Below are 16140 nucleotides of genomic sequence, written 5' to 3' on the forward strand. Positions count from 1 at the left end.
AAAACTAAATATTAAGCGATGGTTCCAGTTTGATAACAAGGCGAGCTGTTTAAATGTAAGCTTGTATATCAGTGAATTAGTTAGCCTGTGTGGTTATCCATTTTCTTGTTGTGGTGGCTTTCGGCCTGGTAATGCCACTATCTAGTTTCACCCTCTCAGGTAAGCTCCACCCTGCCTCTCCAGTAGCGGCACACACCTGGAGACAATCACCTCAGTAAGAGTTGATGTTCAGGGAGCGCTCAGGATCTCTCTTGATGCATTGTGTTGTAGTGTGGTCAGGTGCAGGTTAGGATTTTGGATGGTATGCCATCTGACTTTTGTGAACACTTTTTAAATTGTTTTTATTACAGGAATTTTAAACCACCTGTCGCCAAGACCCTGTAGACTGCATGGCCTGTTCTGCTAGAGTTCACCACAGAGGAGGCCGTGGAGCAGGGACGTGCACAGGGGGGTTGCTCTGGTTGCCCGGGCAACTGCCCGTTTGCCTTTCCTGACTCAAGTTGCCCTTCCGACTCGCCCTTCCGAGAAAATAAAATAAAATAAAAAAATAATCGCGATCGCAAAGCCTCATTCACTTCCATTCGGGCACCGAAAGTGAAAGTCAGTAGGGGAAGGGCAAACTCTGTTTAAGTGGCTGCACTGCTGCAGCGCTGCCTGCACGTCAGTCGATTCTGTTCCCTACCGGAATTCCTGTTTCCTTCCTTTATGCAATCATACTACAACAAATCATGCGTAGTTTTGCCCAGTTACCATACGTGATACGTACCAACAGAAGTGAATACGAGCTAGAAGCGCAACTGAATGTACGGGAAGCCAAAAGGTTAAAAAAGGATTGTATTTTTTCCGAAATCTAAGCGTTTTTTTATTTAATATTTTATTAAAAGCGAGTTTTCCCCATCTGTCAATTCAATCTAGATTATTTATTTTCAAATAAAAAAAAAAAGGAAAAAAATAAATAAATAATAATGATTAAAAAAACAATAAACAATAATATAAGGAACTCTTTTTCTCATATGTATTTTGGTGACATTTATATTGTTAATACATTTTGGATACTGTGTTTAGTGCCTTTTTTCAGGTCAGAGCAACTGCCCTTCAAAATTCCTGTGCACGTCCCTGCCGTGGAGGTTGATACCCTGAGTTGCCTTAACGTCTGCTCCTTGAATGAGGTGGAGTCAGAGCTGGGTGGATGATTTACTGCATTAGTTGAGGGTTATATAGCCACTGCTGTTTTACCTGCCTGATCAACTGTGGATTTTTGTGTCCTGATTTGGGGATTATTTTTATGAGAACTGCTAGGCTCTGCTAAGGGTGGGGCAGTTTACTTGTTTTTGGGCTGCGTGACGTGGAAAGAAGTGCTCTGTGTAAAAATAAAAAATAAATCCCATGGGATAAAATTATATCATGGATCTGTTCCCAGACTTGCTTATTTACTTGTAGTGCTATGCTAACCTTTCTCTTAAGGAGGACAGTAGTCCAAAAATGTTCAAGTAGCACAGAATTAATTGATAGAAATTTATTATGCATATTTATAATATGCCTGAGCTCCTTCTCCTTGAGTGCAATGACTGTTTTATGATGTGAAGACTACTGGCTCTGAATGCTCAACATGGGCCTGAAAATGTTGTAGACTGAACTAAATCTACATTTGTCCACTGCAGAGGCTCTAACCACAACCTGGAGGAGGAACTAGTATAAATGACTATTGGTATAATATAACCTTAACATTATTTACAGTAGGTTTTAGTCTTCACTAACCCACTGTGCTTGTAAATCATTTCTGAGCATATGTGAGTGAAAGAGTTGCACTGCAGAGCCCTGCTTCACTGTACTGTTGTACACAAAAGCCTGCTGTATATTATATAAATGTTTATTAAAAGACATAAGTTGACATCATCCAAATCCACAAAAACAGCGCCACATTTACAAGGTGTGGTTACCATAATTCTGAAAGTGACAACAGGGCCTTTTCTGGTGCTGGAGGAAGGAGTGGTGTTCTGCTTTGTCCTGCCTGTCCAGCGTTAATTTGAAGAGGGTGACGGTAGGTGATGGGACCAGCCTTGATACTATCATCAGTCCTTAAACCTGCACTGGCTCACATCCTCCAGGTACTGGGGAAAATCTGGGAGGTCCTGAGATGAGTACCACGGAGGAAAAACTAATTGACTCAACTTCACTTTTATTTTACTTTACACAAGTACGAACAGTTCAGAGCACGGCCTTTCCCTGCTGGTTCTTCTAACAGAATTAAACCCAAAAAGCATTAAAAGATCAGAAAGCCCCAGAGCCAGAGATAATTTTTGACTCTCAGTAATGCTCACCAGGTTTCACACATAAGTATGCCTACATAACTTATGAGAACTACAGGCTGCATTAAAAGTATTAACTTAACTAACATGAGTATTTTAAACTGGCGAAAATAGCAAAGTTTATTTTATTATTTTTAGTGTTTTTTTCACACCCAGTGCTACTTTAGTTTTACTAAAAAACTTTATTTTAGTTTAGTTTTAGTCTAAAATCACCTCTTTAACTACATGGTACATGGGCTACTTTTATTTTGAAGGTTTTACCGGTTACTTTCGCTTCCATAAAAGGAACAGACCACGTGACTTCCGTTTTTGGTTTATAACGAAACACGAGTTGACTGAAGTTCACAGACTCTCTTTGTTCAAAAAGAAATAACAATAAAATGTTTGCCAAAAACGAAAAACGTTATTAATCACAATATTGGTTAAAAAAATTGCAGCAATTTTCCAAAATCGTTCAGCCCTAATGGTTATTACACATAGAAACTGATGTTATACTTGCTTTGTGTGTGTGTGTGTGTGTTGTGTTAGGAGGTTTGCTGATGTAATGTGAGGCAGCGTCAGAGGAGGTAAAACAAGTTAACAAACAAGATAATTTTACATTTTACATTATTCTCTCTTTAGGTTTTTAAACCCAGCAGTTGGTTCCCAGTCGGCCTCTGGTCTTTCAGCAGAGTGACGTTATGGGGGGCTCATCATCTTCTCAGTCCAGTAAGACTTTATTAGTTGTGGATGACACACTGTCTGAGCTCACTGTCCACATGTTACACACCACATGTCCAGTTTCACTAGAAAATGACTGTTCCATTATGTTTTTTCTTACCTTTACCTACACTGTATTCCTTTTCATGCACCAAATTGTTTTTTTTAAAACTTGATGACTTCTATGTTTTATTTTGCTGCCGATGTGAAGCACTTTGTAACATGGATTTTGGGTTCAAGAATATATATTATAAATATTATTACATTATGTCAGAGGAATTAGGTCACACCTTTTGTGCGTGGGGACACATGCCGTTTGTAGGCAAGTAAATCACCCTGATGTGACTTTCATCTCATATCATCCTAATCATCACTCTGGATGTATTTTACCAAAAGTACTTTGTACTGTATGTGTTAAATAGATCAGATATATTTAACAGCGGCACACTAATTTTGTTTAGGCTCATCACGTTCTCCGTTTCTCCACATTTTTATTGCTAAAGTTACTACCTCCTGATCAGAGGTGGGTTGTAACAAGTTACATTTACTCCTCCAGACCTACTCATGTAATTGTTTTGAGAAAACTGGACTTGTGAGAGTAGTTTTAATGTATCATACTTTTTACTTACTTGAGTAGTTTTTTAAGAGAAAAATCATTAGGCTATTTTACTTTGCTACATTTGGAGACATTCATTGTACTACTTCAGCACTTTACCGCAGCCATGTAGGCTATCCGCATGACTCTGTTAGAGAAGAGTAATGGCCACAGCAGTATGTCTTTCAAATACTATATACTGTAACATTTTGGCTACAGATTAAAATGTTGTGCAATGTGCAGCCAGCCCGGTCTCATCCCAGGTCGTCCCATACTGACGCTTTGTCGGGTTTTCTCAAAGCGTCAGTATCTGACGATGTGGGATGAAACCGGGTTGGTACAGCAGGTTTCAGTTCTGAAGTCAGTAGGCTACACCGCGCTGACACTGAGCAGACAGAGAGCAGTGTCTGTTGTGTTCATGCTAATATGTTTAATAATAAATAGCTACACACAATATTCTCTGACCTTTTAGCCACCAGCACGTACTTAAAAACTAAAGGGAGTAGTTTGCATTCAGGGCCCCGAGACTCTGGAACAGCCTGCCTGAGGAAATCAGGGCTGCAGAGTCAGTGAACTCTTTTAAGTCCCCTCCTAAAAAATACTTTTATAGAAGAGCCTTTCCTGATTTTAGTTAATTTTATTTCATTCTTTTTTATATATATTTTATTACTTTATTTTATTATTATATATATTATTATTTTATTTACTTTTTTATTCCCTAAGTATTTTCTTGCTTTTATCGTGTATTTGTTATTATGTGTTTTATTTTCTTTGCACTATGTTACTTTAAGGGAACACACCTGTATTTAAGAAGGCAATAAATTTTGAAACAAAACCGAATTTTTATGTAATTTCATTTGTTTGCCAAATCATAAGACGCACCAAGAAAATAATTTATATTTTTAAACAATCTTTACTTATTAGAGTTCTAACATACTATAATATTAATGTAGTATTTTGTAATCACACTTAATGGATACACACTGGGAATTTTGTTCTGTTGTAAATGTGACAGGTTATCTAATCAGGAGTGTATCATCACTTCTTTACTTGCAAAGACCATCTGAAATAATTCTAGTCATATCCACATCAAATAAAGAACATGGGGGAAAAGACCCACTGTTATTTATTTCTTATTTATTACGTTACTCACTACTCAAGTACTTTTTGTTGTAAATACTTTTGTACTCTTACTTAAGCAGTTATTTTGATAACCACTTTTAATTTTACTTGAGTACTTGTTTTTGCAAAGTAACAGTAGTTTTACTTGAGTACAGTTTATGGCTACTCTACCCACCTCTGCTGATGGGGCTTCATTCACATTCCGGGCGACGAGACCGTGGACCCTATGAAATCTGTTTTAATTTGTTGCCAGGTTCTGTTTTCCATTTCAGTGTTTTACAATTTAAGCACATTTAGTCATCAGAAAGAAAATGTAATCATGTGGTGGATGAATAAAATAAATAAATAAAATAAGAAATATTACATATTGAATCAATATCAACACATTTGAAGTATCATGCAATTTAGAAATAATCAAATGTATGTGCAATTGTGAATTGTCCCCAATTCTGGGGACAATTCACAATAAATGCATTGCAACAGTAAGTTATTAAAATACTATAAAACTATTTAATAGTGGACAATTCAAAATGAAAACACTCTTACAATTATTGCAGGGTCTGAAATTAGCATCCGCCACCTGCCACAGGTGGGTAAATTGTTAGCAGTGGTGGGTAAAATCATCATTCCATCTGCCACTTTGGTGGACAGGGAAACGCACAATGTATGGCCAGACTATGATTGAAAAGATGCTATTGGCTGTAGAGCCGTATTTGTTTTGATTGACAGTGGAAGTTTAGAATTCTAACCAATAAAAAGACACATCGCATGCACACCTACTCCTTACTGAGTAGCTTCACTTTAAGTATGAACAACTTAGCTACAACAATCTGGTGTTGTTTTCAAAATATACAAAAGCCTGTAAAATGAGTTGAGGTGGATATAAATAGACAGACAACAAGAAACAAAGATATTTTATGGAAGGTTAGTGAAACGGATGAACGACATGACTGGCTTGAATTTTATGAGAATGCAGGAGCAACGCACTGCTCCATTTGTACGGACGTATGGTTGGACAGGCGAGAGGGCTCTTTTGTTTGTAGGAACAAAAACCTCACACAGCATTGAAATCCCACAAACCTCTATTGGACAAGAAGAGGGCCGCGGAGATCCCACTATCCGAGAGTGAGGTGATGAGGCCTCCATGAAGACAGCAGACGTTCCCCTTCGAGGGAACTCGAACTGCGTCGGTTACGACACTAAGGAAGCGTCGCAGCCAGCGGATGAAGGTTGGGAAAAAGCCTCAGCCTTCCCGAAATCCTCCGACATCGCTGTGAACCCCATGAGTGAAGCGGCCGGGCTGCCTCAGCGGCCGCAGGGCCCGCACCACAGGGAGAACACATCCGGCCATCCTCGGAAAAGAGAGCCATGCTGTACCTCAGTACCCGCACGGAAAGGGCTTCGCAACGGGCGCAGGCAGCCCCCTCAAGAGCTGCCCGGGCGTGCTCCATTCCCAAACATGAAACACACATCTCATGAGAATCTCTATCCGTGATGTACCGAGGGCAAGAAAAAACACACCTTCTGTACATCTGGTTGCCGGACATGCTGGTAGACTTCTTCTTCAGGTAAGAGGGCAGCAGCTCCAGCAGGGGACCCCAAACTTCTCTTCCCCGAGCCACATTAACCAGCTCTGACCGGGGGATCGTTCCTCCCTAGGGAGGCGTCCAGGAGGCATCCTTACCAGATGCCCAAACCACCTCAACTTGATCCTTTCAGCGCAAAGGAGCAGCGGCTCTACTCTGAGCTCCCGCCTGAGGAAACCCATTTCGGCCGCTTGTACCCGCGATCTCGTTCTTTCGGTCATGACCCAGCCTTCATGACCATAGGTGAGTGTAGGAACAAAAATTGACCGGTGGATCGAGAGCTTTGCCTTACGGCTCAGCTCTCTTTTCGTCACAACGGTGCGGTAAAGCGAGTGCAATTCTGCGGCCAATCTCCTGCTCCAGTCTCTCTTCACTCGTGAACAAGACCCCGAGGTACTTGAACTCCTTCACTTGGGGTAAGGACTCATTCCCTACCTGGAGTTGGCACTCCACCGGTTTCCTGCTGAGAACCATGGCCTCAGATTTAGAGGTGGTAATCCTCATCCCAACCGCTTCACACTCTGCTGCGAACCGATCCAGTGAGAGCTGAAGGTCAAGGGCCGATGACGCCATCAGGACCACATCATCCGCAAAAAGCGAGATACCAAGCCCATCGAACCGCAACCCCTCCCCACCATGGCTAAGCCTCGATATCCTGTCCATGACTGTCGCAAACAGGATTGGTGACAAAGCGCAGCCCTGGCGAAGGCCAACCCTCACCTGGAAAGAGTCCGACTTACTGCCGGGTACTCGGACACAGTTCTCGCTTTGGATGTACAGGGATTAGATAGCCCTGAGGAGGGACCCCCTCACCCCGCACTACATATTCCATCTAATTTAGGAAACCGTTTGTAGACACTGGATTAAAATGCTATTTAAGTAAAAGTAGTTGTTTTTAATAATGTGGGAAAATAATCAAAATATTTGCTTCAGAAGTCAAGAGTACCTGTGCTGCATTATATCAGAAACGTTATCCTATGCTAGATCGGCCTCTGGTGGGCCGACAAAGCAACAGCGGCCGAAATAGCTCAGCTGGGAGAGCGTTAGACTGAAGATCTAAAGGTTCCTGGTTCGATCCCGGGTTTCGGCAAGAGCTTGGTGGCTTTTGATGCCACAGACAATACTTTGAAAAGTGAAATACTAATTTGAGGCTGTGCTTTGTAACCGAAGAAACAGTGGATGTGAAACCCAAAGAAGAGATTCAACCAAGAAATACACACAATATAACGTCTCGGGTTACGTATGTAACCCTGGTTCCCCGAGAAGGGGAACGAGACACTGCCTCGGCCCGCCGCACCTCTCTCCCCGCCTGAAGCGCCTGCTTCATAGTTTAAGCTAATGATGAGTGTGTACAGGTGTGCTTTATACTCCTCCGGTTATTCCGTCACACCTTACCGTTCTAGCAACAAGCCAATAGGATTGGAGTGATTTCATTCACGTTCAGACCTGCTACGCCTAGAGGCGTTCCCATAGTGTCGTAACCGACGCAGTGTCTCGTTCCCCTTCTCGGGGAACCAGGGTTACATACGTAACCCGAGACGTTCCCCTTCGAGGGAACTCGAACTGCGTCGGTTACGACACTAAGGAAGCGTCGCAGCCAGCGGATGAAGGTTGGGAAAAAGCCTCAGCCTTCCCGAAATCCTCCGACATCGCTGTGAACCCCATGAGTGAAGCGGCCGGGCTGCCTCAGCGGCCGCAGGGCCCGCACCACAGGGAGAACACATCCGGCCATCCTCGGAAAAGAGAGCCATGCTGTACCTCAGTACCCGCACGGAAAGGGCTTCGCAACGGGCGCAGGCAGCCCCCTCAAGAGCTGCCCGGGCGTGCTCCATTCCCAAACATGAAACACACATCTCATGAGAATCTCTATCCGTGATGTACCGAGGGCAAGAAAAAACACACCTTCTGTACATCTGGTTGCCGGACATGCTGGTAGACTTCTTCTTCAGGTAAGAGGGCAGCAGCTCCAGCAGGGGACCCCGAACTTCTCTTCCCCGAGCCACATTAACCAGCTCTGACCGGGGGATCGTTCCTCCCTAGGGAGGCGTCCAGGAGGCATCCTTACCAGATGCCCAAACCACCTCAACTTGATCCTTTCAGCGCAAAGGAGCAGCGGCTCTACTCTGAGCTCCCGCCTGAGGAAACCCATTTCGGCCGCTTGTACCCGCGATCTCGTTCTTTCGGTCATGACCCAGCCTTCATGACCGTAGGTGAGTGTAGGAACAAAAATTGACCGGTGAATCGAGAGCTTTGCCTTACGGCTCAGCTCTCTTTTCGTCACAACGGTGCGGTAAAGCGAGTGCAATTCTGCGGCCAATCTCCTGCTCCAGTCTCTCTTCACTCGTGAACAAGACCCCGAGGTACTTGAACTCCTTCACTTGGGGTAAGGACTCATTCCCTACCTGGAGTTGGCACTCCACCGGTTTCCTGCTGAGAACCATGGCCTCAGATTTAGAGGTGGTAATCCTCATCCCAACCGCTTCACACTCTGCTGCGAACCGATCCAGTGAGAGCTGAAGGTCAAGGGCCGATGACGCCATCAGGACCACATCATCCGCAAAAAGCAGTGACGAGATACCAAGCCCATCGAACCGCAACCCCTCCCCACCACGGCTACGCCTCGATATCCTGTCCATGACTGTCGCAAACAGGATTGGTGACAAAGCGCAGCCCTGGCGAAGGCCAACCCTCACCTGGAAAGAGTCCGACTTACTGCCGGGTACTCGGACACAGTTCTCGCTTTGGATGTACAGGGATTAGATAGCCCTGAGGAGGGACCCCATCACCCCGCGCTACATATTCCATCTAATTCAGGAAACCGTTTGTAGACACTGGATTAAAATGCTATTTAAGTAAAAGTAGTTGTTTTTAATAATGTGAGAAAATAATCAAAATATTTGCTTCAAAAGTCAAGAGTACCTGTGCTGCATTATATCAGAAACGTTATCCTATGCTAGATCGGCCTCTGGTGGGCCGACAAAGCAACAGCGGCCGAAATAGCTCAGCTGGGAGAGCGTTAGACTGAAGATCTAAAGGTCCTGGTTCGATCCCGGGTTTCGGCAAGAACTTGGTGGCTTTTGATGCCACAGACAATACTTTGAAAAGTGAAATACTAATTTGAGGCTGTGCTTTGTAACCGAAGAAACAGTGGATGTGAAACCCAAAGAAGAGATTCAACCAAGAAATACACACAATATAACGTCTCGGGTTACGTATGTAACCCTGGTTCCCCGAGAAGGGGAACGAGACACTGCGTCGGTTACGACACTATGGGAACGCCTCTAGGCGTAGCAGGTCTGAACGTGAATGAAATCACTCCAATCCTATTGGCTTGTTGCTAGAACGGTAAGGTGTGACGGAATAACCGGAGGAGTATAAAGCACCCGTACACACTCATCATTAGCTTAAACTATGAAGCAGGCGCTTCAGGCGGGGAGAGAGGTGCGGCGGGCCGAGGCAGTGTCTCGTTCCCCTTCTCGGGGAACCAGGGTTACATACGTAACCCGAGACGTTCCCCTTCGAGGGAACTCGAACTGCGTCGGTTACGACACTAAGGAAGCGTCGGAGCCAGCGGATGAAGGTTGGGAAAAAGCCTCAGCCTTCCCGAAATCCTCCGACATCGCTGTGAACCCCATGAGTAAGCGGCCGGGCTGCCTCAGCGGCCGCAGGGCCCGCACCACAGGGAGAACACATCCGGCCATCCTCGGAAAAGAGAGCATGCTGTACCTCAGTACCCGCACGGAAAGGGCTTCGCAACGGGCGCAGGCAGCCCCCTCAAGAGCTGCCCGGGCGTGCTCCATTCCCAAACATGAAACACACATCTCATGAGACCCCAAACTTCTCTTCCCCGAGCCACATTAACCAGCTCTGACCGGGGGATCGTTCCCAGGCCAGTGTGGAGATACAATCTCTCCACCTAGTCCTGGGTCTTCCCCGAGGCCTCGTCCCAGCTGGATGTGCCTGGAACACCTCCCTAGGGAGGCGTCCAGGAGGCATCCTTACCAGATGCCCAAACCACCTCAACTTGATCCTTTCGACCTTTCAGACAGGAAAAGAACCAAGGCAGGCAGCGAAATATCAACAGGATAGATCAGACCAGAACAACCACACAGAACATGCAGAAGACAGAACAACATAGTACCTACTACACAAGACACAGATAGACAGGACCAAATCAAACTACATACACACACCGAGAAGACTGGATGCAAGACAACAGACAGGATTGAAACGGTTACTGAACTGATCAATAAATGAACTCACAGAGAACTAAACTCAACCAAAACTTCAGAATCAAGAACCAAAACCCGTAAAAAGAGAAACAAGAATCAAAAGAGGAAGGCATGGCCAAAATAATATAAACATGGGTTGTCTGTGTTTATATTATTATACTCAGAACAGGATAGTGACAATAATCAACTGGGTTCGGGCAGAGTAAATAATAATTGAATCAGTGTTTTCAGGCAGTGAAAATGTTAATGCAACTTGTGGACACCAACAATCATTGTAATGAGCAGGTTTCTTACAGATTCAATGTGAATGAATGAATGAATAATCATCTACATTTTCTGTATCCCTGCAGAGCCAGAAGAGGAACCTGTGACGCGCAGCAGCAGCTTTGAATTCCTGCCACCTAACAGTGAGTAGAACGGAGTCAAAAATATTTTCTTCCATATTAAAATCTAGAATTACAGCGTTTGTAGGCAGGACTGGGCGCTACGGGTATAAAAGAAAGATCTCAATACATTTAGGCTATGCCATGATATATATGATTTATGACTCGATATTTTCACATTTTCTCTAAAATAACAAAATTAATTTTGTAATATTGGCCGACTCACAAGTCTTTATTTGAAGCAGGTTTATATTAGAGATAGGACTTTATTTTAAAAGTAGATTTGATCAAAATAGTTTCAGAGTTAGAGGTCACACACCTCTGGAGTAACTAGGGGTTAAGTGACACATTGGTGGATGTGCAACAACAAAACCCACTGGTAAAACCTTAATAGCTGTGACGTCCTGAATTCTTGTTAACCCCATTTTATTTTATTCCGCATGGATTCAGTCTATACTTACTGTGTTTCCTAATTCAGTGATTTATTTTCAGTGTCTGAGCTGAGGGTTGTTCTGCTGGGGAACAGCTGGTCTGAAAAGAGTTCAGTGGGGAACTTCATACTGGGAGAGACTAAGTTCAACACTCAGGAAGAACCAGACGACTGTCTGAGAGTCAGTGGACGATTGAAGGGGAAAGAAATAGTTCTGATCAACACCCCAGATCTGCTGCTTCCCAGCATCTTACAACAGAGTCTGAGAAGACCTCTAGAAAACTGTGTGAGACTCTGTGATCCTGGACCTCATGTGTTCCTGCTGGTTCTACAGCCTGAAGACTTCACTGAGGAACACAAACTGAGGCTCTGCAGAGTCCTGGAACTCTTCAGTCATAGATCATTTGATCATTCACTGGTTCTGATATCAACACCCAGAGAGGAGAGCTCAGGTTTCATGGAAAAATACATGAACCATCCTCCCTTAAAGGAGATGATCAGAAAATGTCACTACAGGTTTCTGTGGAGGAAAAACCTTGAACTTCCAGAGCTGTTAACTCGCCTGGGTCAGGTTGTGAAAGAGAACAATGGAAAGCCTCTGAGCTTAAGAGGTGAGTCCTACTAGCAATAAAATCTGCTCGTCATATTTCCTAGATCCAGAAACTCCAGAGATCTCTGAAGCTGTTTATAACAGATTACATGTGAATGAAATAATAAATTAATGTCTACATTTTCTGTGTTCCTACGGAGCAAGATATGTCACCCATGATGTTCAGCATCAGATGTGGATTTCAGGAGTCTGCCTATTTAAGAGAAATTGCAAGCTGCAGCAGCAATGGCCACCAGCAGTCTGTGCGTAAGTTCAACTGACCTGAGTCAGAAATATTCTTTTGTGTATTAACATGTAGGTGTTTGTAGGTAGTGGAAACAAACTTAAATGTACTTTCAATGCAACATTTGCAACTTCACTGGTGAATTTCGATGTTTCAAGCAGCATTAATTACATGACGACAAAACGATGGTTTCAAGGTAAATGGTTTTGGTCGGGATCTATGGACACACTTATAATTTCAATGAACGGATGTTACAATGCACTGTGGTAACGAGAGACTAAGAGAACAACCAACCCTGCTATTTGAAGTTCCTAATGCAGGGGTTTTCAAAGTGGGTGGTGGGCCTCCCCAGGGAGATCACATACAATAGCTGAATTGTGTGATCTGGTTAAAGAGGGAGTTCAGAGATACAGTAGTTTGAGATATTTTACGTTTTTGCACTTTCTCAGAGTCAGGAACTGATAAATGCTTTAAGGCCTTTGTTATGTATTTGGTATTGAAGTTACGTCAAACAGCTATGTATTACTGAAACTAAGCAAACCAAATAAAGTAAGGGGAGGCCCGCAGTCTCAGATATTGAATAACCCTATTGTTAACTAAGCATATAAATTTACCAACATTAAAGTCAGTGTTACTGGGCAGTGGGTATGTGAACTTGTGGCAAATTTGCTGTCAAGCCATGTTCGCTCATCAAATTTCTTACATCTTAAAAATACTCCAGAGTTCTCTGAAGTTCGTTATCACAGATTAAATGTGAATGAAAAAACCTGAATTATTAAACCTGCCTGAAGGGAAACCTGAGGGCAGCAAAAAAATGACTTCCTTCTTTCCCCACTCCCAAAGGTGACTATTGCCACAGCTGATACAGTCTACAGAGAATTCATTTATTCATCAATCAGGGTAAATTAGGCGTCAGGGAGAGCATGGCCAAAGCAATAAACAAAACATCCGATAATCATACTCACTAGATTACATAATCAAACAAAGCACAAAAGAGAAATAAAGGCCACTTTTCTACCTTCCTAAACATAGGTAGGGGTGTGACGAGACACTTAGCTCACGAGATCGAGACGAGACAGGATTTTAACACTATTTTTAAGAAATCTTCAGTCCCGAGTTAAATGAACATTTTGATCATTAAATGGTTAGTTTCTGTGCCAGTTTATTAAAATGTTTCATTGTTTTATTTATGTGAAGGAAATCAGAAAATTCAGGTTGCAGGTGACAATTAAAAATATACAGAATATACACACTCACTGGCCACTTTATTAGGTACACCTGTTCAATCACTTGTTAACACAAATAGCTAATCAGCCAATCACATAGTAGCAACTTAATACATTTAGGCATGTAGACGTGGTCAAGACAACTTGCTGAAGTTCAAACTGAGCATCAAAATGGGGAAGAAAGGGGATTTAAGTGACTTTGAACGTGGCATGGTTGTTGGTGCCAGACGGGCTGGTCTGAGTAACTGCTGATCTCGATTTTCACGCACAACCACCTCTAGGGTTTACAGAGAATGGTCTAAAAAAGGGAAATTATCCAGTGAGCGGCAGTTGTGTGGACATAAATGCCTTGTTGATGTCAGAGGACAGAGGAGAATGGGAAGACTGGTTCGAGATGACAGAAAGGCAACAGTAACTCTAATAACCACTCGTTACAACTAAGGTATGCAGAACACCATCTCTGAATGCACAAGATGTTGAACCTTAAAGCAGATGGGGTACAGCTGCAGAAGACCACACCGGGTGCCACTCCTGCCAGCTAAGAACAAGAAACTGAGGCTACATTTCACACAGGCTCGACCGACAGCTACATGCACATCACGGTTCCTCGCGGGTCTATTTCAAGCACTATTTAAAAATGATGTAATATTCTTTGTGTGGTTCATCAATGGTGAGAAATGATCCAAACACCGGTGAAGTTAAGGCTCCGTCTCTACAGCAAGTTCCTCTTCTGCCACTACAAACACACCATGTATGACTATTCGGGGTCAGACCTAATGATTTTTAGGCTGTATCGCTCAGCTCTAATTCTGTGAGTCAATGTGACAGAATCTTCCATGAATGTGAGGAAAAGGAGGAAAAACTTAACAACAGAAGAGAGAGTGAGAAAAAACAGAACATCAGACAAGAAGAAACAAAGAGATAAAGACTACCAGAAAGTCAATGACGGGACAGGGAACAAAAAGTTCAACATTTGTAGACCAATACAGACCTAGTAAAGTTGTTAAAAAATTTAATTTAATGTTTTGCTTTTGCTTACACATCTCTATCTCTCCATTGCTATTCTGTCTTGCTTACATTACAAACAAAAACAATAAACATTATATAACAAAAAAAATACATAAACTTCATATGCTAAGTATGCTGGACTGCTTAAAGTGTTTTCTGTATCGCTACAGAGCCAGATGTGCCACCTGTGACGCGCAGCAGCAGCTTTGAATTCCTGCCACCTAACAGTGAGTTGAATTGAGTCAGAAATATTTTTCTGTTTTTGTATTTACAGTGGTTGTAGGTGGTAAACACAAACTAACATTTTATTTCATTCAAATATTTGCAAGCTCACTTGTAAATCTGCAAGTTTAAAGTTGATGATGGATGACAGATAAAGTCCACTTTAAAGAAGCTGTGACTTTCTGACTGGTTGTTTTATTTTATTCCGCATGGAGTCAGTCTACACTTACTGTGTTTTCTATTCAGTGTCTGAGCTGAGGGTTGTTCTGCTGGGGAACAACTGGTCTCAGAGGAGTTCAGTGGGGAACTTCATACTGGGAGAGACTAAGTTCAACACTAAAGGAGAACCAGACGACTGTCTGAGAGTCAGAGGACGTTTGAAGGAGAAAGAAATAGTTCTGATCAACACACCTGATCTGCTGCATCCCAGGATCTCACAACACAGACTGAGAAGACCTGTAGAAAGGTGTGTAAGACTTTCTGATCCTGGACCTCATGTGTTCCTGCTGGTTCTACAGCCTGAAGCCTTCGATGAGAAAGGCAGACTGAGGCTCTGTACAATCCTCAAATATCTCAGTGATCGATCATTTGATCACTCACTGGTGCTGATATCAACACCAAGAGACAAGAGTCCAGGTTTCATGGAAAAATACATGAACCATCCGCCCTTAAAGGAGATGATCAGAAAATGTCACTACAGGTTTCTGTGGAGGAAAAACCTTGAACTTCCAGAGCTGTTAACTCGCCTGGGTCAGGTTGCGAAAGAGAACAATGGAGAGCATCTGAGTTTAAGAGGTGAGTCCTACTAGCAATAAATCAGCTCGTCAAAGTTCATTCAACTTAAAAAAAACTCCAGAGATCTCTGAGGTTGTTTATCGCAGATTACATGTGAATAAAAGAATAAATGAATGTCTACATTTTCTACAGAGCCAGACATGTCACACATGATGTTCAGCAGCAGCTTTGGATTTTGTGCTATATGAAAGTGAGTAAAACAGGTTTAGTCAGGATCTTTTATTTTTTTTTAATTTATGCACACAGTGCATAAGAAGTGAACTTTTTGAAATTTCCAAGCCACGTTGGCGTAGTCTGGCTGGAAGTTTGCAGAAGCAAATGAATAAAAGAACCTGGCTCACGTTGGCTGGATTAATGTTTTAGCTAACATCAGCTCGTTAGCTTCAAAGCTTGTGAGTAAACTTTTTGGTTTACTCATCCCAACAGAAAAAAATGTGTTGGCTTTTCAGACCTGTTTCCTAATGTGTCTAAATATGCATCACATGTTGCTGCTATAATGTTTATAGCCTGTTTAAGTTGATTTATTTATATATTTGAACAAGCTGCTTGTAAAATATGCTTGAGCTGTTTTCACTTGCTTGTCCTTACCAAAGCTCAATGGAGAGCCTTGAACATGGATTTCAATTACTATCCAGTCAAACGGTTACAGTATTTCTAAGATTACACAGCAATCTATTTCTAAGATATTAGTGTATGTTTG

The 16140-nt window shown here is 42.7% G+C and overlaps 1 protein-coding gene and 2 non-coding genes across 3 annotated transcripts; all 3 read left to right on the top strand.

Moving 5' to 3' along the window:
* The first annotated feature begins 2914 nt into the window (after window positions 1-2914).
* On the top strand, window positions 2915-15628 carry LOC119892334 (GTPase IMAP family member 8-like). Its single transcript, XM_038704534.1, has 7 exons — window positions 2915-3017; window positions 10894-10950; window positions 11419-11967; window positions 12111-12212; window positions 14594-14650; window positions 14892-15440; window positions 15573-15628. Exons 1-7 carry the CDS (start codon window positions 2990-2992, stop codon window positions 15626-15628), a joined length of 1398 nt encoding a protein of 465 aa, XP_038560462.1. The 5' UTR covers window positions 2915-2989.
* On the top strand, window positions 7329-7401 carry trnaf-gaa. The gene has a single exon. It is a non-coding gene; the product is annotated as a tRNA-Phe (tRNA).
* trnaf-gaa lies at window positions 9302-9373 on the top strand. The gene has a single exon. It is a non-coding gene; the product is annotated as a tRNA-Phe (tRNA).
* Window positions 15629-16140: the final 512 nt, after the last annotated feature.

This window comes from Micropterus salmoides, unplaced genomic scaffold (genome assembly GCF_014851395.1).
Source record: "Micropterus salmoides isolate LMB-PRFRI ecotype aquatic unplaced genomic scaffold, ASM1485139v1 Ms_hic_scaffold_7, whole genome shotgun sequence".
NCBI lineage: Eukaryota > Metazoa > Chordata > Actinopteri > Centrarchiformes > Centrarchidae > Micropterus > Micropterus salmoides.